Below are 24,112 nucleotides of genomic sequence, written 5' to 3' on the forward strand. Positions count from 1 at the left end.
AAAGGGGCTGTGATATGTAGAAGTGGCCATCGGTCCAATAATCCTCTGCAAATTTTTGCCCCCATTCGGAATAAACCCTAGCCTCTCTGAAGCACCGAAGTAGCCCTCATTCCATTCGGGAGCAGAGAGAAGGAGGAGAAGATCAATGGCGACGAGCACTCCGAATCTGGAGTGCAGGATGTACGAGGCGAGGTACCCGGAGGTTGACCAGGCGGTGATGATCCAGGTGAAGGACATAGCGGATATGGGCGCCTACGTCTCTCTCCTCGAGTACAACAACATAGAGGGAATGATCCTCTTCTCCGAGCTTTCTCGCCGCCGGATTCGAAGCGTCAGCAGCCTTATCAGGGTGGGCCGCCAGGAGCCCGTCATGGTCCTCAGGGTCGACAAGGAGAAGGGCTACATTGATCTCAGCAAGAGGAGAGTCTCGGAGGAGGACATCCAGGCCTGCGAAGAGCGGTACAACAAGAGCAAGCTCGTCCACTCGATCATGCGGCACGTCGCCGAGACGATGCAAATGGATTTGGAGGTGCACCAAATTCGTTTCCTTTTTTCTGTTCTTTCTTCCAGGCATCTGTTGGAATTTGGTGAAATTTCATGGAGATAAATTTCAGTGGTATACTTTTTGTGTTTTTTTTGTTTTTGACCGCCTATTAGTTGATTACTTTCTACCGTATTCTTGTACTCATGTGTCGTTCCTATGTTGAGGTTGTTTGGAGACAACCGAAGTCATTTTGTTTTACTGTGCAGAGGAGATTGTTGATTTGGTATATTTTAATGGGCATACTTTTGCTAAGGATATAATTTTAGCTCATTTATTGTTTAGTTGTTGTCTGGATTATACTTGGTATTCGTGATTTAATTTTTGGCGCTAACGGGCTGCATATTTGTTCTGAAGTATAGTAGTGATTGTAATTCTGGTGAACTTGTACCAATCTACTTTTCAAGAGCACTCTATTCACGGGTTTTGAGTTGTTTATTGCCTTATCATTTTGTGTTCCTGCTTTTTTTGCTCTTATTTTTTGTTGGATGGGCAATGAATTTTGTGTTTGTTGCTTGATTTGGTGTTCGACATTGTCCTGCGACTCGAATAAGTCATTTTTTTAGGTTTATTTTTCTTGCTTCAGCTAGATCTTGTTAGAAATTGATGTTGATTCCTGTTGAAGGTGGTTTTCCAGTTTCGCTCTTGTATGCTGGATTTCCTTGCTCTGTGAGTAGGTTTGGGATGCAATTTCCTGTTTGTTAAACATGGTCTAGACAGTTAACATACCTTATCTAATGTACATGTTACATTTTATTGATATTATCTAATACTAATATTACTTCGGATTTGGGAGTAGGGACATGCATGCTTAGGGCAAGAATTTTGGTTCTTATGATTTCCTTTCTTCCCCCTCGAATTTTGGATTCATATTTATTGGATCAAGAAGAAGAAAATTCCTGCCAAGTTCTTAGGAGATCCCTGTGCACCTGGCTAGGTAGTCAGACTTATGAACTTCAAGTTAGAGGAGGTCAAGGGTTCAATACCTTGGGCTGGTACTGGTATCTTAGCAATTAGGTAATGAATGCCTAATTACTGCTTGTGTAGAGAAAAAAGAAAATATGAGTTGTTTGAAACTTCAATGACCATGTGTAATAAGATAATTGAACTGGATCAAGTTGCCACTTTGCGATGTATACTTAAATATCATTAGGAGCAATGGAACTTCTTAAGGGCCAAGGTGTCAATTTAATACTTGCAAACATTGATGACAACACAAACACTGTTTGTCATTCCATGGACAAGTTTTCAACATAGAAGTGTGAAGAAAATGGCACTACGTATTGATTTGTGGAATTTGGCACTAGTTTTTTAAGGTACTTATTTTTCATTTGTTTAACTTCAACTTCCAAGCTTAAGGTTCCTCTTTTCTCACTACATTTAATTTGATATTTAAACAATGGAGTTGTCTAGTCTTCATATATTGATGGTATGATTTAGTAATGTACCTGGTCAAAGCTGAAACTCCTGACATTCTTTAAATAGTGATGTACATAGAGAGCTACAGGTCAATTGGTTGTTGTTCATATTTGCAAAAGGCTATGTGTCTTTCTCTCTCTCTCTCTGTCTCTCTCTCTCTCTCTGTCTCTCTCTCTCTCTCTCTCTCTTGTGCACACACACACACACATTTGTTTTTGGTTCTGTTTAGGTTGTTCTATGTGAGTATCAATTGTCATTTGCACATTGAGAACTGAAGAATTTCTGTGGACCTGCAATCATATTGTTACAAAGTTCGGGTTGCCTCTAAGTCTCTACATTTCAGCAGCTTTTTCCCCCTCTTTTAATTCTTTCTGATGTTGCTGCTTGTGTCTAAATCTCTACATTTCAGCCACTTTTTTCCCCTTTATAATTCTTTGTGTTACTTTGATAGTGTCAAGAGCACAATGTAGGTTGTACGTTTCATACAATACGGAGCCTTTTTGTATGATACATACCATCACTTTTTGAATTTGCGATACAATACACCACGTGTAGCGCAAACATGTGGTGTATTGTATGTGTATCATATGACCACACCTACTTTTTTTTTTTTTTTTTTCTTCTCCTATCTTTTCAGTTATCTTTGTTCCCTCTTTTCTCTTTCTTCCGTATTTTATTTAATAAAACTTTGAATTTTGTATGAGCTAAAGGTAATCCTGATAAAAAATTTAAGTGCGGGTTTGGCTCGACATGGCACCTGACTCGGTTTGACCTATGTCACATGAGTGTGGGGTGCGGGATGCTTCACCAATTTTGGCGCACCCGTGGGACTTAGTGTGTAACACTTAAAACTTTTTTGATGTGTTATGGATCTTATGATTTACTTATTATGTAGATCATGTTATAAATTATGTTTCTTGATGCCTTAGATCATGTTGTGCTCCTATATGATTTTATGACTTCTTAATGATTGTGAAGTAACTTCCTAGTTCCTTCCTATAATATATATATATATATATATTATTTTTCCTGATTTTTCGCTATTTTTTATTTTTTAAATTAAAAAATAATTTTATGAGACACTTACGATACTTTACGATACAACGTATCTATTCACCACAATATTGTAAAAGGCGTATCGTAACGTGTATCGGTAGGGCCGACCTATACACTACCTATACACTGTACCGTAACGTGTCGTAAACGTAGCGTAACATATTATAAATTAATTTTTTAATCCATAAAAAATTTTAAAAATTAGAAAAAATAGAGAAAAAATCGATAAAATTATGAAAAACAAAAAAGAAATTGACAACAACGTGTTCTATATATAAAACAAAGCTCATCACATCATTCATAAGCCATAATGTATTAACAACACATTTAGAAATGACAAATAAGAAATTCATAATAACACAATAAACATCCATCACAACATTAAAGTTTAAACTTTAAAGTGTTTTATATTACATTACAAGTTTACAACAAATAATATATTATGATTATCAACAATCAAGATCCCATCATCCCCACGGGCCATGAGTAAACCTTCTTATCCACAAGCGAGTTCTGCTCTAAATCGACGATTTATTACATAAATGGGTGACTGGTAAAACTTTCCCTTATCACAACTTTTAAACATGTTTAGAAAGAGGGAGAGAGGTTCTTTTGTAAAAAACCACAAAAAAAAATCATTTCGTACTTGTATCATACGATACAGGGTTGTATCGGGTGTATCGTACGATACGCCCCCCATATCGCACGATACAACTGATATGCCTACGATACACAAGCGTATCGTGTATCGTAGGCGTATCATATAGGTTTTTCAAACCTATACAATACGTATCGCACGATACGGATAATACTGATTCACCTAACCAATACGGCTTAGAATACGTGTTTTTTAACATTGGCGCAAAGGTCAAAGGAGTTTATTGATGTCATTATATATGTCAAGTCTCAAAACCTTGTTTTTTGAATGTGAAACACTTTTTTATTGTCCAGTTAAGAAACCTTGAGGTTTAATTGCTCTTTCATTTTGCAGGATCTTTACATTCATGTTGGGTGGCCATTGTACAGAAAATATGGGCATGCTTTTGAGGTAAGCACCACATTATGAAATGATTAAGTGTAATGATGACATTGTGGGATTAACTTCTGTCTTTCTTGGTTTTCCCTATATGCAGGCATTCAAGTTGATAGTGACCGACCCTGATTCAATTTTAGATTCCCTTACTAGGGAAGTTAAAGAAATAGGACCTGATGGGCAGGAAGTAAGCAATCCTGAACTTTTTTCCCTACATTCAGTTAAACTTTGCTGCCTTTTGTAATTCCTGTCCTTGTTCTTGTTCAAGTTGACAAAAACAATTCCAGCATTATCAGAAGATGTCAAAGATGCTTTGGTTAAGAATATCAGGAGGAGGATGACTCCTCAGCCTCTCAAGATTTCTGCTGATGTTGAGATGAAGTGCTTTCAATTTGATGGTGTCCTCCATATTAAGGTTCAGTTTTGTCTTGCCCTTTCTCTTTTTAATAGGATCTTCTGTTTTCATAGTATTTTGAAATGTTTTAGGTGGAGAAATATTTCCACATTTATTTTCCTTCTCTCCTACAGGAAGCCATGAGAAAAGCTGAAGCAGCTGGCAATGCTGACTGCCCAGTAAAAATCAAGCTGGTTGCACCACCTCTTTATGTTCTCACTACACAGACCCTTAACAAGGTATACCAAAAAAATCTCCTCGTCAACTAATTTCCTGATAAGTTCTTGTGCTGCTGATGGGCGTGCAAATACCATGGTAGTTGATGGCAAAATTAAAATATGACCACATGGGAGATCAACAAATTATTTTTCTTTTTAAAACAGTGCACCAAAAAAATTGCAGCTGAGATAAGCTTTAATTTCTCACAGGTGTCTATTAGAAACAGGAGAACTGGGACACTTAACACCCACATTTATATTTGTAGAGGAGAAAATGGGGGGGGGGGGGGGGTGTAGATTAGGTCAAAACATATAGATAGATCAGAAGGTTGTTCTACCCAAGTAATGGTGTAATTTGTGAATCTAAGAATAAGTAAAATGATCCAAAACTGTAGGAAGAAAACATAGTATGCTAGTCATTTGAAAATGTCAGGCAGTAAAATCTGTTGTTTTGACTGCTTGTCTATAGATTCCAGATCCTGCAACTTGTGATGGACTTTTTCTTGTGTGATTTTTTGATTAAATGATATAGACCCATGATTTTTTTCAGCTGAAGTTTCCAAAAATATCATTGTGTTGCATTACTTAATGCTTTCATTGCAAGCTTTTGATGTTAATGTGGCTGTTGAGCAGGAGCAAGGTATATCAGTCTTAAATGCAGCAATCAAAGCTTGCACAGAAGCAATTGAAAGCAAGAAAGGAAAACTTGGTGTGAAGGAAGCCCCTAGAGCTGTAAGCTTCTAAGCTCTAACTATGATTTTAGGACGGATATTTAGGCACACAAAATCTAAGTATTTCTTTTTGTATTCTTGAAAGTATGCAAGCTCATTCCTGCCACAATTTTGAAGCGAATGTCAGGCTTTGAAATACTTAGTTTTTTTTTGTTTGATTTTAGATGCAGTTACTGCATACATTTTCTCATTTTATGGTTGATATGCATCACACTCAATACCATGCCACCATCTTATTAAGCATTTTAGTATAGCTTCATTATTTTACTTGTTCTATGCAAAACATAGGTATGACACTTGTATTTGTTCTTAAACTAGTACACCCAACTAAACTTTATGCGAAAAGAAGCTACAGTTTATCCAATTATGTCTAAACCTGCCACGTCCAATATGTGTCCTTAATGTTTTTCTTCCTGAAGTGCATGGTTGAGCACAGTTAAACTGATAATCATATGTCAGGTGGTAGGAACACCCTTATGTGCAACTCGTGTCTTATGAAGCAAGTCCATTGTCGGGTTTAACCTGTTGATTATTGGCGAGGACTTAAAATGTAAATGCCTGGGTTCATATTTAGTTTGTGAAACATGTTTCTTACCTGAGTAGGTTTGTCGAGGATTGGCTCTGGCCTTTTGTGATTGTCAGGTTGAACTGGGTGACGTTAGGTATGGCAGATGCATTTCTGCTTTGGCATGGGGCACAAATTTCAGATTTGTTGTTAGGTCAAACTGGGTAACATTAGGTATGACAGATGCATTTCTGTTTTGGCATGGAGAAACAAATTTCAGACTTATTACCTAATCAGACTTATTACCTAAGTCACCTGCATGTGTCATTTTGGTGCCCGTACCCGCATGGACGTCATGCAGGTGCAGGTGCGGGTGCGGATTCGTCTCGGACGCGGCACCAGACAAGTCCCATGTGGTCAGCCGCACGGGATTAAAATTGTCGCCTTTTCGGCACACACTCGACTTCGGTCAACGGCAAGTTGGTGCGGTCAGCATGCGCAGAGGACATTTTCTTGTTTAACTTTACTTTTATGTTTTAAAGTATAGACCCTAAAGCTCACGAGTGAAAGGGTTTACGTGTGAGGCATTGGAGAGCCACCCACCTCCCTCGACCTCCTCCTTTCATTCGGCGATTCCTCAAACAATTACTCCGTGAGAATCTGGTTTTTCCAGGGGCCCTCCTTCCTCCATCACCTGGCAACATCAGTGTTCAACGACAGACAAAAAAAATCTGCGACAGCAGTGCTTGACAATGAGAAGTGACTGGCGATGATGATTTTTGTTTTGTTTTGTTTCTTAAGTTCTTCACTTGTTCATTGTTGTTATATGTCTTTTATTAAGGTATTTTATATTCTTTTGCTTCTTTATTTCATACAATATTAATCTATTTCAGTATTTCTGTTCCAGAGATGCTTTTTCTGTTGAGTTATGCTGTCCGAGCCATGCTTTTTCTGTTGAGTCATTTTTGTTCTTAGTTATATATTAGTTATTAGTTATATCTTAGTTATTAGCTTTTTTGTTTGTGCTTGTTGGAGTTTTTAACTTTTAAATCTAGCAGCTGTGCAGCTAAGAAAGTCATGTGAGATGCTGTTTTTGAGTTACATTATATTAGTTCCTACGTGTGCAGCTAAGATATATATTAGTTATTACCGAATGCTGTTTTTGTGTTTTACTCTTTTGAGTATTATCTAGCGGCCTTGCAATTCACTGCACATGTAGGAAACTAGCAAAACTATACTTGTAACTTATAATGTTGTTATGTACTTTTGGTTGAAATTATATATATGTATGTATATCCTAACTTGGCATAAGGGGTATGCTTCACAGGAAGCATCCGATCTTTTAGATCGGATTCTCACTGTACATTAAAAAGAAAAAAAAAAAAGGCATCGGGAGTGTCCGATACACTGCAATGTGCAGGGAGAGGGGAGGCCGTCGCCTCCCCTGGTGACGCCTGGCAAGGAGTCGCTGGCAGTTCTGGGCAGCTGGCAACGCTTTGCCAGGCGTTGCCAGCACCAGGAAGGGGAGTCGATGGCCTCCCCCAAAACAATTTGCCCCAGGGGCAAATTGTTTTTCTGAAAGGCGGAGAGTGGCATAGCCTTCCCACTGGAATTCCTTTTGCAGTGGGGAGGTGCCGTCACCTCCCATGGCGGCTCCGGCGATGTTTGCTGGGGCCTCTCTGGAGGCAAGGCACCCACCATCGAGTGCCTGGCTGCTGGTGAGGCCCCAGCGGGCATCACTGGAGCTGCCAGGGAGGTGATGGCACCTCCCCTTACCATCATACGCAAATAGCTTGTCGTAAGGGGAGACTATATATATATATATATATATATATATATATATATATCCACACCTTTACTGAAATTTTTTTGGAATTTGCTGCACCCCACACTCAAGTGACATAGCTTGTTACTGAAGCCATAACTCAAGTGCGTCTAATCTCTGCATGCTTTCTAATTTTCTGACAAAAGTCGTGTCAATGCATGAGGACTCTTGTTCTATGTTTTTTTTAGTTTTGCTATGGGAATTGTAGGATGTCTAAGACATTTCTCTGATTAAATATTCTCATGTTTAAGGTGGAGGTTCTGCAGTTTTAAGTTCTTCATTCGTTCCGTTTATCTTTCCATGTCTTTAATTAGCCATTTGCCTCTTAACAAAACAAAGCCATGATATCTTCTTTCCAATAGGTGAGTGAACATGAGGATAAGCGGCATCTGGAGCAATTCACGAAGTTGGCTTTGGATAATGAAGAGGTCGATGGAGATGATGAAGACGAGGAAGATACAGGAATGGGAGAGATTGACGTTGAAAATGCAAATGTAGGGATTACAGAGTGAAAATTGGGTTGATAGCCAATTCATTGTTTTTGGAATCGTTTGTATAAAACCCGTGTTCTTGTTGGGATTTTTTCTGTTCTTTGTGCCTTTTCTTGCAGTGCCTTGGAATGGCAACTTGTGAGCACAAGCATGTAATCGGATGGCGCTAGTCTTCTCTGCTTTATTTAGTTATACAATTTTGTTGCCGCTTTTTTCCCTCCGTCATGCACAAGAAATACCTGCTAAAATTTCGATAGAAATAATGTATATGAGACATTCAGTCTATTATGAGGCGCGGAGGCATTGAGTCTATTATCAGGCGTTCCTTCCAATTTTGTCTGATGTTTCGCATAGGCCTTAAGGCGTTGAAGTACAAGTTCTATGATCAGAATGATGAAATATATAAATATTTTATAGAAAGCAATGAAAAAGTCTTTTAATAAAAAATAAAATAACAGGCAACGAGTTGAAAAGTAAGATGAGCTCTTGTTAATAATTTTTGTCCATAGTATCAAGTTGTATGTACAATAGAATATAAAATAAATATAGACAATTAAAAAATCATATTGCAAGCAATTCGTTTCCAAGTCGATCGGTCCTAGCATGAAAATCTCGTCAATTCAGTTTGCCCAAAATACAATTTTAGTGTAGTTCAAGTGTACAATTGATAATAAAATAATCCAAAACGTCAATTGCCGCAACTTGTCCTAGCCAAGGCTTCTACGCATGGTTCAAGTGTACAATGAATATAAAATAAATCAAATCCTCAATTGTCATGTAATACTAACGTTCACAAATAAACAACTAAAACAAAATCATGATGAAAACAATTTAAAATACATGTGAAGTCTTAATAATTTTTACACGTAAAGAATTTCTTGTCAAATTGACCTGTCCTAACGTCTTTTACATAGCATTGTACAATTGGTTCTTGCTATACCGCCTCTAAAAACTTCGTTGCAATAATTGATACTGTTAAGCTAGGTTTGTTTGTGGCATTTTTTTTTTCAAACTTTAACCATCAATTGCACAAATGTTTCAATAAGAATCTTAAAAACTCAACTTGATATACACAGAAGCTCAAATTATTGAGGTACTCAATAATAAGAATATATGAGAAACATGGAAGCAACAATAAATGAGAAAGAAAGAAAGCGACGACTACATATTTATAAAAATTTCATCTAGCAAATCAATATTACAAGTTGAAAAAAACTACAACAATAAATGAGAAATAAAGTAAGTGAAAAGATAGGTCAGCTATTTATAACGATTTGATGTCTCAATTCAATATTACAAATTGAAAAAAATAATAATAATAAGTCTCTCAATTGTTAAAAACTAAGACTTTTAATTCACATATTCTGTCAGCGTAATGAGCTGACCAAAAGTTGACTCAAATCTTGATGCCTTTAAGAGTTCAAAAACCTATGAACCTTTTTGACTCATGAAACCATATTTGCAGATAAGAACACAAGATTTTGAGTTAGTTTATTGACAAAGATGATACGTCCATGATACATTTTCAAACTTAAAAATATGGGCTTCAAACAAAAGATCTCTGACATACAATGGTAGCCAAGGCTTGTTCCTTGCATATACATATGGTTCTTTTATTAATGATTACAAGGCAGACAAGCTTATTAACTAAAACATTTAAATTAAACAGCATAATGAGTTCAGGTGAACATGCAATTTTTTGTACTTGTCACACCATATTGAGCCAGCTCATTATTGTTGATCGGAGTTCATTTGTAAAGCTCATTGTTTGTCAATATTTTACTGTGGTGAAGACAAAATCTGGTTGCGCTTATAAATTGAATTGATTCACACTGCCAGTGAAATTATTTCTCTAGTCTCCTCTAACTTCAGTCTTGTTCTTGATGAATACTTGTTGTAGTTGTTGATTAATTTCTGCAGTCTGTGACTCCGTCTCACATTTCTTTCAACTTAATACAATATAAAGAATTAGAAGATCGTGGTTGTTTGTAGCCAATCCCTGCTAACGTATTGTCCTAATCCAAACGAGTTGTGCACAATAGATAAAGGCAATGACTTTATCTGGTAGCTACTTTCCAACAACACCTTTTGATTGATTGTGGTTTGAAGTTCTCGATGGGCTATTGGGGAAGCCGTGAAGGAACTTTGCTCCTACCTTACAGCAATACTTCTGTTTGGATTTATAGTCCAGCACATAGCTTTAGCATATTATGCTGGTAAGTTCGAGAAGCAAATATTTTTTTACCACTATACTTTCTTAGGTACTACCATCATTCTTATAACATTTTGTTGTTGCGATAGTTAAACAAAGTCTTTTTTTTTTTTGGGTTATAAAAGAATTGAATGTCAGTAAGGGTTGCGACACTTCTTTAGTTTGAATATTCTTATTATTATTATTATTTAAAGTTGAAAGTTTGACTAGCAAAGTTTATTTTTTCTATTCATTTTAGATTGGCCAGTAGTTTATGGATGGCAAACTATATGTTTTGAATCTGTGGCCGATTCAAAGGTACCATATGTCAAATCTTTTTACAATACTTTAATTTTTATATTTTAAATCAATTATTATGTGTTTTTATTTATTTTTTCAAAATAAAATTCTTAAATATTTTTCCCAATTCACAAACTGATTTTTACAACATTGTTTACATCTAAGATTTTGTTTTCAAAGAACTGAAAAAGCCTCGGTCAAGGATGAGACCACTCAATGGCCTTGCTCTGTAGACATAAACTCTGGACTGCATTCAAACACTGTATATCTTATTGGCCAATAAACATTATAATTATCAAATGCAAACTAAAGCAGTTATGATCAACTAACATATTACAATGTTAAGCATTTTTCTACTAAATATTCTAAAGCATTTATTTATTATTTTTATATTAAAAACCATCACAAGCATATATGGAAAGAAAAATACCCCCACATTAGCTACCATCCAAAATGGGGAGTATGAAAAGCAATCGAGGGTTCAGATTATGCAATATTCACCCACCAATACGTCTTACCAGGGGGTGCTTTGAAGCATCACCATTACCCATGGCGTACATTAATAGTAAATTTAACTGTTTTCTTTGATTTCTAATGGTAATTTTGTCAACAATGAGTTGGTAACTATTGGAGTCATACTAGTTCCACTTGTTCAAAATTCAATTGATATCCCATAAGTCACTTGTTTCATATCATAACCATATTTTCCTTGATTATTCTAGTGCAATCGGGATTTCTAAATTATGACATAATCTGAGTTTTATGTGTATCATAAATGGTGTAAAGAGTTTCTTCAAGTTCATTGAAGAAAACAAAACAATTGTTGATGGTAGACTAAAGTGTCCTTGTTAAAAATGCTCAAATATCATTTCACACACACCGTCAAATGTGTTTGATCTATAATATGCCATCGTTTATCAAAGACATATACATGTTGGTACCATCATGGTGAGACATTGATGCCAACAGTCAATCATGTTGTTAACGAGAAAGAAGAGCAACTTGATGAGGTCGGCGAATTGCTTGCAGTTGTTTTAGGTGATTTTGGCAACTTGGAATGAATAATAAAGTGGATGATATGAATAGAGATAACTCGCCTCAAAATTTCAATGATGGATAATTATATCTTTGATGTCAACAATATACAAAGTCGTCATCGTTACTACATTTAATTCATATTAAGTGTCTGAAAAGTTGGAGAATTAAATCTTTTGACATGCAGTTGTAGATATTAATTGAAGCATTTTCAAAACATCTCAATTAACTAAATCATATTATAAATCAAAGAAGGCTATTTCAGAATTAGGCGTTGACTACAAATAGACGTTCGTCCAAGTAACCGTATATTGTTTTGGAAAGGGCATGCAAAAAAAGAGAAATGTGACATTTGGGGGACATCAAGATGGAGAGAAGGTGAAAACAAGTCCAAAGGTCAGAAAGTTTCTGCAAACATATTGCATCATTTTCCTTTAATACCAAGACTTAAAAGGTTGTTCATGTTAATAATGAGTGCTACTGATATGAGAAGGCATGACGAGGATCGTACAAGGGATGATAGTTTAAGACATCCTGCAAATGGCCAAGCTTGAAAATCATTTGACGATTTACATTCAAACTTTGTAACAGATAGTCAAAATGTTATACTTGGTTTGGTAATTGATGAACCCTTTCAAAAAACCTAAGTGCATCCTGGCATGTATTAATGGTTGCATACAATTTGCCTCCTTGGATATGTATGCACCAACCTTCAATAATATTGAGATTATTGACCTTTGGACCAAAATCTCTTGGAATGAAAATTGGTGTTCTTTTGCAGCTATTGATTGATGAATTAAAAGTGTTATGAAATGAATGAGTAAGAACATATGATGCATTAAAGCATGAATACTTTAAAATGCATGCAACATTATTATGAACAATAAATGACATTCTTGCTTATGGAGATTTGTCTGGCTGGAGCATGAAAGGAAATCAGCATGTCCAGTTTGTCACAAAGACACACACACTATGTATTTGAAATGCTGTAGAAAATTGTACTACATGAGGCATTGACATTTCTTACCTTCTTATTATAGATTTAGAATAGATAGATCATCTTTCAATGGGAGCATAGAGTTGCAAATGCACCTTTATTCTTATCTGACATTGATGTATTGAACCAAAGAAATCTAATAAATGAATTCACCATTGATGATATTGGTGAATTGTCTAATATATAATTAAAAAAAAGAGCATATTGTTTGAAGTATCATATCGGAAAGATCTAATGTTGTGACATAATTTGGATGCCTTGCATATAGAAAAGAATGTGTGTGACAGTATTATTGGAACATTACTAAATATTGAAGGAAAGTAAAAAAAATCACCTTAATGCTTGTATGGGCATAAAAGAATTGAATGTTAGTCATACATTTCATCCACAAAATGAAGAAGGAAAAGTATATTTACCAGCTGCATCCTTTTGATTGAACAAAGAAGAAAAAATTGTGTTTTATAAAGAATTGAAAGGTTTGAAAGTCTTGGATGGTTTTGCATTAGTATTTCTCATCATGTCAATCTAAAAGAACATCAACTATCAGTTTTAAAAGCCATAATTATCACATGCACATGCTGCTTCACTAGATTCTTCCATTAGCATTAAGGATATCATTGCCTAGTCAAGTGGCTTCAATGTTAATCAAGTTTTGCAAATTTTTTAAAGAATTGTATTTGATAACAGTGATTCCTAGTGAATTAAGGTTATTACAAGTATGTATAAGTATCATTTTATGTCAAATAAAAAAAATATTTCCACTAAGTTTTTTGTATGTTATGGTGTGTTTGACAATACACCTTTGTAATAAGGTGCACATGGAAGGTCATGTGCAATTTTGATGTATGTATCCAATTGAACAGTATGTCTACATATGAATTCTATATCTTTAATACACTATGCTTTCAAAATCTGAAGAGAATGATCTGTAGCAATTTTCATACTCTTATGTTAGGTATTTGTTGAAGTTAAAAGGCTTTGTATGCAATAAAAGTCAACCTAAAGATTCAATTACTAAAGGATTTATTGCAGAAAAATGTTTGCAATTTGTTCACATTACCTATTGTTAACACCCCAAATTTTTCCACATCAAAATTGAAGCAATGTGAAAATTTCACAAAAGAATTGTGAAAATTTGCAATTTCAAAGCCAATTTCGAATTTAAAGAACAATTAGATTCAAATCGTGAATTTAACCCGATACACGAATCCCAATGCAGGATTACGAGTCCAAATTCAATTGTAAATGTCATTTGAAATCCAAATCCAATTGCAAAATACAAATTTTGACTTAGATCCAAGAATTGGATCTAATTCAGTCTAAAATGCTACGTGGGACCTACGTGTGGGCCCCACCTAGCTCGTGTGGTCAAGAGCCCCCCAGGGGCCATGCCCCCTCCATGTCAAAAAAAATAATAAATAAATATTTTCTCTCAAATTAATTGAAGAAAAGTCATTTTCAAGAAGAAATAAAGGAGAAACCTAGGAAAAGAGAGACATTTATGTCTCTCTCTCTTCTTTAACCAGGTCCTCCTTAAAGAAAAAAATCATTTTCAAGGAAGCAATTACTAGACTGGTCAAACTCACCTAACCTACTTAATCCAAGTAGGTTTGACCCGGGTGCACTCAAATGTTGTGCCAATTCCAGCTAGGTTCGGTCACCATGGGCTCAACACAGTCAAAACGTAAGTCTGTCTCATGATCCAATTAATGGACGAAAATAGACTTTGACCGAACCAAACCCACTTTGACTAAACTCAGTCAAAGTACAATTTAGCTCAATTAACAGCTTTCTTGACCCAAATTTATCAAATTACCTCAAATAAAGTCAAACTACTTGCAAATGAGCTTTGACTTTGGTCAATTGGTCGAAATTGATCAATTTGGACAATTTTGCCCTTCTACGGTCAACTTAAGATTAAAAAGCCTAAAATGGTTTATGAAAGACAAATAAACATTTGAATTTGTCAAATGCATGAATCAAATACCAAATTTAAATTGAATTTCTCAAGTGAAAGTTTGATTCAGTTGAAATCCATTTTCAATCAAGTTTTGGACGAAAATACCCTTTTCGAACCAAATTTGATAAAATTTTTAAATTTTATTAAAATTTAAATTTAATTATCATAATTCAATGGCATTTGGAGCTTAGTAACTAGGTTTTAACCTTATAAGCTCGATTTCAAACAAAAAAATAAATAAATAGTACAAAATAAGGGCAAAACCCTGTGCAAGGGCATTTTCGTCCAAAATTTTAGTCAAAATGGTCACCTAGGTCTGAACCCAAGTTGACCAAACCTAGCCCAGCCCACCTAGCTCGTGGAAATGGGCTGAGAAATGGTCAATTAGAGCCTTTAAAGTCTATTTAACTCATTTTACAAGTCCTCAAGGTCTTAAGTAAGTTCCCAAGGTGAGTTAAGAAGGTGGTTGAACCCACCTCCTCCTCTATATAAACCTCCCCTTGGCCACTAAGGGGGGGGACGAAATTTTGGAGCATTCTATCAAATTGCTGCAGCCAAGGAGCTAGGAGGGAGAAGCCAAGGAAGAGAGAAGAGGTTCGTCCAAGCCCCCTTCCCCTTTTTCTCCCATTCTCTTCTTCACTTTCTTCTATTCTCCCCATTGATTTTGCTAAGTTAGGGTGCTTAAGTGAACCCTTACTTAGGATTTTCGTGGTGAGAAGCCCTCTTTACCACTCCAAATTCCAGCAAGCAAGCTATTTCTTATTCTAGCTTTGCTAAGCTTGAATCCACGGTTGGATTCTTGCTTAGGATTGCTTGGGTTAGAAAACAAGTGAAGACGAAGGACAAACATCAAGACCGACCGCAAGGTAGGTGATCTTAACTCACTTCTCTTCTACTTTAGCTTATTGTTGATTTATTTTAATTCCAAAAATTCGTGGGAGGGTTTATTTTCATTTGCTTACGGCTGGGAATGATGTCCAGCTAAGGGAAACCTATGCTTCAATGTACATGTTAATGCATAATACATGCATATGTCGGTTTTTCTTAAATATGAACCCAAGTATCAAATTTCGAAATGGGCCCCAAGGCCACGTCCCTTTCAAAGGAACCAACTTAATACCATTTTGAACTCCCTACCATGAGAGAATCCCACGGTGAGAAAGTGATTTTGCTACATCACGTATGATGAAAATGCCTATAAGGGATGGATACGTTTTTATGAATGTGATCCACCCTTGCATGGCAAAATGATGGACGAATAAGCTTGAGTATTGTTTTATTTTCTTTCTTATTCACAGTCATTTTGATTCATGTCTTTCAATTTAATTAATCAAGGGTAGTAGGGAAGATTTGAAACAAGTTCTCAATCTTCCTACATAAAAGAACCCAGCCATGAATCATCATGATTCATGAGTCATGCGGTCCCTTGATAAAATTTCATTTTGAAAAGTAAAGTACGTATATGTATACATTGTTATATATGTACATATATGCATCTGATTTCTTGTCAAAAATTACATTCCTCCCTTAAAATCAGGTTGGAACATGTTTCCAAACCGGTCTTTAAGGAAATGGGCCATTTTATTGATTTTTCTAGTGCAAGATTATAAATTACTTTCATTTCATTTTTACTTAATTTCAGCAAACCCATACGTAAGATGTATGTATGTTGTTGAAATCAGACCATGTTTTATAGGAATTGGTTTAAGAATATCAAAATTTACGTATTTGAAATACCAACCATCCTAGAATCATCCAAAGGAGTTGATGATTTCATTACTACGAAATCTGGAATTTGAATAGATTTGAAAAACTCATTGTTTCTATCTAAGAAACAAGTCCTTATTGGAATCAATGTCCACAATTTTCAGCTATTTAAATCAACACAAGGTCTGATTTTTAGCTATTTTGAGACAAAAGTGGACGTCATCCATGTCTCCCATCCGTTTCAAAGATTGAACTTGACATCATTTATATATTTTCATCATTTTGATAATTTTATGTCAAGCCTCAAGCTTATGGACTACATCTCTAATTCATGTGCTTAATCATATAATGAGCACATATAGAGAAAGTCCTACATTTTAATCAATCTTCATGTATAGATTGTATGACGTGCAATACGGACTTTGAGAGATTATGAGGGAGTGAAGAATGTATGTTTCATATGAATGAATCTTGATGGATTACGAGAGAGAGAAGAATGAATGTTCCATATAGTTTCTATTCTCGTTTCATGCATTCACTTTCACTCAAAATCAATGGCACCACATGCACATTCTCAAGAAATTAAGTGATTCAAATTTAAGTTGCAAAAAGTGACCAAGTCATATTGCAATGAGAATTTGTAAACTTCACTTAACTTCAAAAGAAAACACAAGCAATGCATTCATAATCTTTTGGCCAAAGTGCATTTGAAAAACAACATGTTTTCTAACAATTTGGAACCTATGTTCTTTCAAAAGAATGAATTCTACAAATCACATGATTTGACAAAAGAAGAGTTCAAAATCAATTTTTATCATAAGATGATCATCATCATCTAGAGTTCACAACAAAGAACTCAATTCCAAATCTTCAAAAATCCTCAAGAATTATGTGTTTCAAATAACACCAAAACAAAGGATTTTAAACCAACTTGAAAACCCCCAATATTCAAATTCATTTATTCAAAAAAATGAATTTCGTTTCTTGAATCCAAAACCTCAATGCATAAGCATATAGGACTTACATCAATAACTCGTATATGATCCAAATGATCTTTAGTCCTTGGTCTAATTACCCCTGTTAAAGGCAGCAGGAACGGTTGGACCTCGTACCGACGAACGGATCCCTTTCTCTTGAAAATTTTCTCAAAACCCCAATTTTAAAAGAATTTTGCTGACTCGCATTTCGACCTTCTTGAAAAGGGAGTGGGGTGCGAACAGATGGCACGCCCGGTGGGACCCGTCATTGTTTGTCTAAAGACTTATTTGGATCATATATGGGTTATTTTCACCAATGTCGGACATCAATTGCACAAAAAAAAAAAAAAAAATTAAACTCACAAAAATGCATACCGACATCATGTAGTGTACATTGAGGAGATTTCATGAACCTCATTCATTTCAATTTATCCTACCCCTCCTCAATTTAAGGATTGTATGCAGCCCATGTATGCTCTCAAAATTTCAAATCTATCTCTTAGGAATGTATGCAATAGAGCCATCTATTTTGCATCTTCTCATGAATTTTGAAAAACAAATCCTTACCTATATCATATCACGGTCATCATGTTGCCGGGCTATTTCTAGGACATTAGTCCAAGATATAGCCTTACAACTGGACCACCCAATTGGACTGAGAAGTCCCCCATTAGTACCGAAACGGACAATAGTCCCGGTATATCGATGGGTGAACAAGGAGAAATGGAGAGCCCAAATCTAGAAAACCCTTGGAGGAGTCAATGCTAGTACCATAAATTTGGTATATAGGTATACCATAAATTTTGGATAAATAAAGAATCATTTACCCATTTATTTTCCATAGGTTCCAAGACCAATTTTCAAAATAATGCATATAGGCAAGAGTCCTAGGAATTGCATTATCAATTTTTCATTAAATGCTTGTTTGGACGCATGTGATGTTTTACTTTGCCCCTAAGTCCATGTCCAAACCCAATGTCAAAACTCTTCTCGAGTCTCTATTGGGTCAATTCATGTCAAAGTCTAATACCTTCTCTTGTCTAGATGGACTCAGAAAGTATCTTCCCATATGACCACATCCTATTCGGGTCATGTCAAGGCCGATCCGGACTTCGCATCATCCCAAGTGGAGTCTACCTACCTCAGTGGTATCTTTCATGGTACCCAACTTTTCGGTGTATGTTCCCGGATCACTTAGAGGATTGCGGTCTTGAAGAAGCAGTCAGTCTTGCCATACAGCCTATCAATGGCAATCTAATCCATGCAATTGCTGAAAGATGGAACCCAAGGACCAACACATTCTGGTTTCCATGGGGTGAAATGACAATCACTCTTGATGAGTTCTCCAACATTATGGGTTTGCCAGAACCAAAAGGTGACCCAAGAGGTCCAATTGAAGACCAGTTCCTTGTAAACCAAGGTCAAGTCAAAACTCTAGAAGTGATTCGTAAACTCACAGGGAAAAGGAGTTGGCATTTTCTAGAGAAAGATGGACATCAATATCTTCAACTACAAGAGCTTGGTGAAACATACTCCCAATTTGTCAACCCTGCGTCACTATCTAGAACTGTTGCAGACAAGTACAAAAACTCCATAGTGACTTGTACCGTGGGTCTTATCTTCTTCAATAATGAAGAACACATAATGGATTTCCGCATAGCTCGCCTCTTCAGAAAATGGGGGCATGTCCAAGTCCGTCACATTTCCATAGCAATGGCAGCCTTGGCATTCCTTTACAGAGGGTTGGCCAAATTTTCAATTGGAGATGCAGACTCGATAGAAGGATGTGTCTTTGCACTGCAAGCATGGTTCTACAAACATGTGGGGCCACAATCATGTCATTTTCAAAACACAGACGGTCAGTTATCTAGTATGGAGCACTACCGCAGAAAGATGGAGGAAGTTGATGACTCCACCATCATTTGGGACTTCTTTGATCGAGAGGTCATCAAGTCAAGATACACTTACAACCCAGTCAGAGGAAGTCTTCTATTGGGACCGTTTTTCATAATTGAATATCATCCAGAGCGTTGCCTCAGGCAATTCTCACTGCGTCAGAGGAAGGCATATCCAATTGAGTCGGAAGGAGCCATTGTGGAGTGTGAACTAGACACTGAAGAGTGGTCCGGGATATACACCTATGCCCAGCAATGTTGGGAATCATTTGCTCACTTGTATCTTGTCCTTGGTCCAGGAATGGGTTCCGAATATGTAAAATGGTGGGATGAAGTTCGCCCATCTATCCTTCTGTCCTAGATTGTCATGTCTAGTTCATTGTCATTAAGCCAAAATTTGTCAAGTTTTGTCAAGTTATGTTAAACTTTGTCAAGTTTTGTCATTCTCATCTTTCTTTTAATATGTAATCAAAATTTGTCACCTCTCATCAATTCACATCCTAACATTTTCAATTTTTCTTCTTGCAAGGTGAACATCCGCTTTATGGTTGAAACCAGAAGCCAAATCAGGAGAAGGAGTGAAATGGAGCTTGATCAACCTTTTATAGGAGACAGGGGAGAAGAATCCTCCTCAGAAACACCTCCCAAGCTGGAAATAAATGACCCAGAATTTGAGGAATACAGAAGATTCCGGAAATACATGATCATGTTCAATGAAGAACAAGCGCAGGCAGAAAAAGCCAAAAAGAAAGGGAAGAAAACAAGAAAGTACTCATCAAGCAGTTCAGACTCTTCTGAAGACGCTACAACAGAATCTAGTAGTGAGGAAGAACCGAAAACTCCCAAGAAAAAGAAGAAGGGAGAATCCTGGAAAACAAAAATCCAGGAAGTTGAAAAAAAGTTAAATGCAGTACAACTTAAAGGCAAGAACAAGAGGAATTTCACTTGCGAAGATTTCTACGAAAGCTTCGAAAATGACAAACACATAAAAACTTGCCCAAGAAATTTATCAAATTTGATGGCCATGGAGACCCAAAGGCACATTTGGCCATGTTCTTTGCTGAATGCTACAAATTCCGCCACAATCATAGGGCCCTCTTTCGATGTTTCCCTAGAAGCCTAGAAGGAATTGCAGCACAATGGTATCGGGAACACATCAACCCAGTGGAATTGAAAAATTTTGACATGTTAATCAACCTTTTCATCGAAAGGTTCATTCAAAACGTTGAAACTGCACCAACGATCACCACATTATGCTATCTAAAACAGAGGCCAGGTGAAAAGGTGAGAGATTTTATTCAGAGGTGGAGGTCTTCTTGCAACAAGATGAGAGACCCAATCTCTCAATCCCATGCACTGGGATTGATCGTAAACAATTTGACACAACCATTAAGGAGCCTCATTTCCAATGCTCCAATCAAGTCTTTCATCGATCTCACTGAGAGGGCAGAATGCATTGAAGCAGGAATTGAGAATGGAGCTTTTGATGCTGTCATCTCGGTAAAAGTAAGGGAAGATACAAAAAAGAATAGCAGAAGTCAGAATGCTCCAGCCAACATCGTGGCCAACGCTGCAGCCTTCAAGAAAGAAAAGTCCGAATATCCTAAGAATAAAGGGGTAATGGACAAAGCTAGTGGCAGTAGTAGTGGCACCAAAAACAAACATCCTGGATGGGGGTACGATAGAAAATTTACCCCATTACAACAAAGTTATGAAGAGGTCATGCATATGCTAATCGAAAGAGGTACTCTGTTTCTCCCAAAAGTCTCCAACCCCCCACCAATGATGGGGAAAAACAAAGAGCAATTCTGCAAATTTCATCGCGCTCCAGGACATGATACAGAAGACTGCCTTGTACTTAAAAATATTGTGCAAGATGCAGTTGACAAAGAAATAATCAAAGAGGTCAGTGAACAGCCGGACATTCTCAAGAATCCTTTTCCTAAACATGGCAAAGGAATAGTTTCGATGGTCAGATTTTCAACAGGTCGTCAAATTATGGTGACAAACAAAAGGGATACAGCGTCCCTGGATTTCTTTGGATTGCTTTTCAAACATGATAAAGGATCCATCAATGCACAAACCGGACTGGTTAAACAAGACCATCTGACAGAGATTGATCAGAAGTCACAAGTGTGCGACCCTGAACCATTGGAATCCATTTTCAATGAATTGGACCCCTTACCTGAAGTCAAGAAGGGAGGGTTTAGCCCTAACAGGGGGAATGAATGGGCTTTTGAATTATGTGAAAATAGTCCGATCATATTCTCTGATAAAGATCTACCAACTGGAGGTGCATCGCACAATGACGCCTTGCACATAGTGATAGAGACAAGGGGCACCAGAGTTTCCCACGTTTTAATTGATGGTGGAGCAAGCCTGAACATCTGTCCACAACAAACAGCTCGTGAGTTGGGCATAAGACAGGCTGACTATACTCCATCCAAAATTTTCATCCATGGATATGACGGGACAGGACAACCATGCCTAGGATGCATATGTCTGGATTTAAATATTTCTGAGACGTATCATTGGGTTTTATTTCATGTGGTGGATATAGAACCCTCCTTCAACTTGTTGCTTGGCAGGCCATGGATCCATGCTACCAATGCAGTTCCCTCCACTCTACATCAGTGTGTCAAATGGACTTACAACGGGAATTCTATAACCATCTATGCAGAGGATAGGGAAAGTCGGCTTGTACACCCAATGATTCCGGTACCAACATATACAATTGAGGTACCCAGTATTCGAGTCTGCAAAGGAGAAGAAATATCTCAAAGTCTTAGCAGGTTGGCCATTCAGAAACCAAAGAAACAGGTATGGGTGAAAAGGGGTACCAAACTTGAAACAAGTTACAAAAGTCATCCGTTGTTCAAGAAATTCTGCCAGAATGAGAAAGGATTGGATTTACTCATACGCCATGGCTACCAGCCATTTACTGGCCTTGGCAAACATGAAAATGGAATCTTGGAACCAGTTACCTTGACAGGACAACGAGGCACTCAAGCCTTGGGGTGCCAAAGCTATGAAAAAGTGGATGTTGAGGAAGAATTCAAGCCAGTACCTTTCGTCAAGAGCAATACCATAGGCGGATGTTCACCATCAATTTGAATCAACAAATCCGCCATCATTTTGTCATTTTGTCGTCATTGTACTCAAATAGACCAAGTGTCTTCATTTTGTAATACCTTCAAAAATACAATGACAAATGCAAATTACTTCCATATACAATGTCTCAAATTTCATCTAACTTCTTTACAATCTTTAGGATGGCATTTGAGGATCAAACATCAAAAGCTTTTAAGGAGATAAATCCAGAACTCACTGAGGCCGAATGTCCAGAGTTCATCCAAATGAGAAAGCAAGATCAACCGTCACCTCTGATTAATGATCCGATTGAGGAAATTAACATTGGCACGGAAGAGAGTCCAAAGATTTTGCAAATTGGAACAAGTCTCTCAGCAGAAGAAAGAAAAGAGTTGATAGACTTCCTCAAAAAGCATCAAGAAGCCTTTGCGTGGACTTATGAGGACATGCCAGGGCTTGATACAAAATTAGTCGAGCATCGACTACCATTGAAACCAGAATGCAAGCCAATCAAACAAAAATTGAGGAAACTAGACCCTCATCTTGAGGGGCAAGTTAAGGAAGGCCTGGAAGACCTACTAAAGGCAGGGTTCATCCGAACAATCGACTATCCTGAATGGTTAGCAAACATTGTGGTAGTCCCAAAGAAAAATAGCAAAATTCGGCTCTGCATCGATTTCAGAGATTTGAATAAGGCTACACCAAAGGATGACTACCCACTTCCAAACATTGACTTGTTGGTAGACAGTACCGCAGGTCACGCTATGTTCTCCTTTATGGATGGATATTCTGGTTATAACCAAATTAAGTTGGCAGCTCAAGATCAAGCCAAAACATCATTTACAACCCCATGGGGTACCTTCTGCTATACAGTAATGCCATTTGGTTTGAAGAACGCTGGGGCAACATATCAAAGGGCTATGGCAGCTATTTTTCATGACCAAATGCATCAAATCATGGATGCATATGTAGATGATCTACTAATTAAGTCAAAAACAAGGGAGAATCACATCAACATTCTCTCTCAAGTTTTTGATAGACTCTTACAATACAAACTTAGATTGAATCCACAAAAATGTGTATTTGGTGTGGAATCCGGTAAGCTTTTGGGATTTATGGTCAGCCAAAAGGGAATCGAGATGGATCCTTCCAAAGCAAAGGCGATCATCGAAATGTCACCCCCAACAAATCTTTAGGAGCTACGCAGCTTGCAAGGCAGAATTCAATCAATCAGAAGGTTTATATCTAATCTCGCCATGAGATGCGAACCCTTCAACCATTTACTGCAGAAAGGAGTCAAATTTGAATGGGGGCATGAATGTCAAGCCTCATTCGAAAAGATCAAGAAGTATCTTCTTTGCCCACCAATTTTAAAACCTCCAATTTTAGGGGAACCTCTACTCCTTTACATCACAGTTAACGATTCAGCCTGTGGTGGATTTCTGGCTCAATATGAAGAAGGATGCCGAATAGAACATGCCATTTATTACATCAGTAAGACATTTGTGCAGTATGAAAAGAATTACTCGCACATGGAAAAAACTTGCTTAGCCTTGGTGTGGATGTGTCAAAAATTAAGGCATTATCTATTGGCTTGTGAAGTTAAAATTTTATCCAAACTTAATCCACTCAAATATATCCTCGAACAGCCATTTCTGAATGGAAGGATAGCAAAGTGGCAGGTTTTGCTGATGCAATATGATTTGGAATATGTGTCACAAAAATCAATCAAGGGGCAAGCCATTGC

The 24,112-nt window shown here is 37.0% G+C and overlaps 1 protein-coding gene across 1 annotated transcript; it reads left to right on the forward strand.

The window, feature by feature from the left end:
• Positions 1-10: 10 nt before the first annotated feature.
• LOC116267901 (eukaryotic translation initiation factor 2 subunit alpha homolog) lies at positions 11-8,430 on the forward strand. Its single transcript, XM_031649829.1, has 7 exons — positions 11-529; positions 4,008-4,064; positions 4,150-4,236; positions 4,318-4,464; positions 4,578-4,682; positions 5,295-5,393; positions 8,085-8,430. The coding sequence occupies exons 1-7, from the start codon at positions 146-148 to the stop codon at positions 8,232-8,234; spliced, it is 1,029 nt and encodes a 342-aa protein (XP_031505689.1). The 5' UTR covers positions 11-145; the 3' UTR covers positions 8,235-8,430.
• The last annotated feature ends 15,682 nt before the right edge of the window (positions 8,431-24,112 follow it).

The sequence above is a fragment of the Nymphaea colorata genome, unplaced genomic scaffold (assembly GCF_008831285.2).
Source record: "Nymphaea colorata isolate Beijing-Zhang1983 unplaced genomic scaffold, ASM883128v2 scaffold0001, whole genome shotgun sequence".
NCBI classification, from domain to species: Eukaryota; Viridiplantae; Streptophyta; class Magnoliopsida; order Nymphaeales; family Nymphaeaceae; genus Nymphaea; species Nymphaea colorata.

Bases quoted from the DNA above. Each gene is read 5' to 3' on its own strand.
- LOC116267901 (XM_031649829.1), top strand. From the start codon at position 146: ATGGCGACGAGCACTCCGAATCTGGAGTGCAGGATGTACGAGGCGAGG. The intron at 530-4,007 runs GTGCACCAAATT...TTCATTTTGCAG, and splicing joins CGATGCAAATGGATTTGGAG to GATCTTTACATTCATGTTGG. The intron at 4,465-4,577 runs GTTCAGTTTTGT...TCTCTCCTACAG, and splicing joins ATGGTGTCCTCCATATTAAG to GAAGCCATGAGAAAAGCTGA.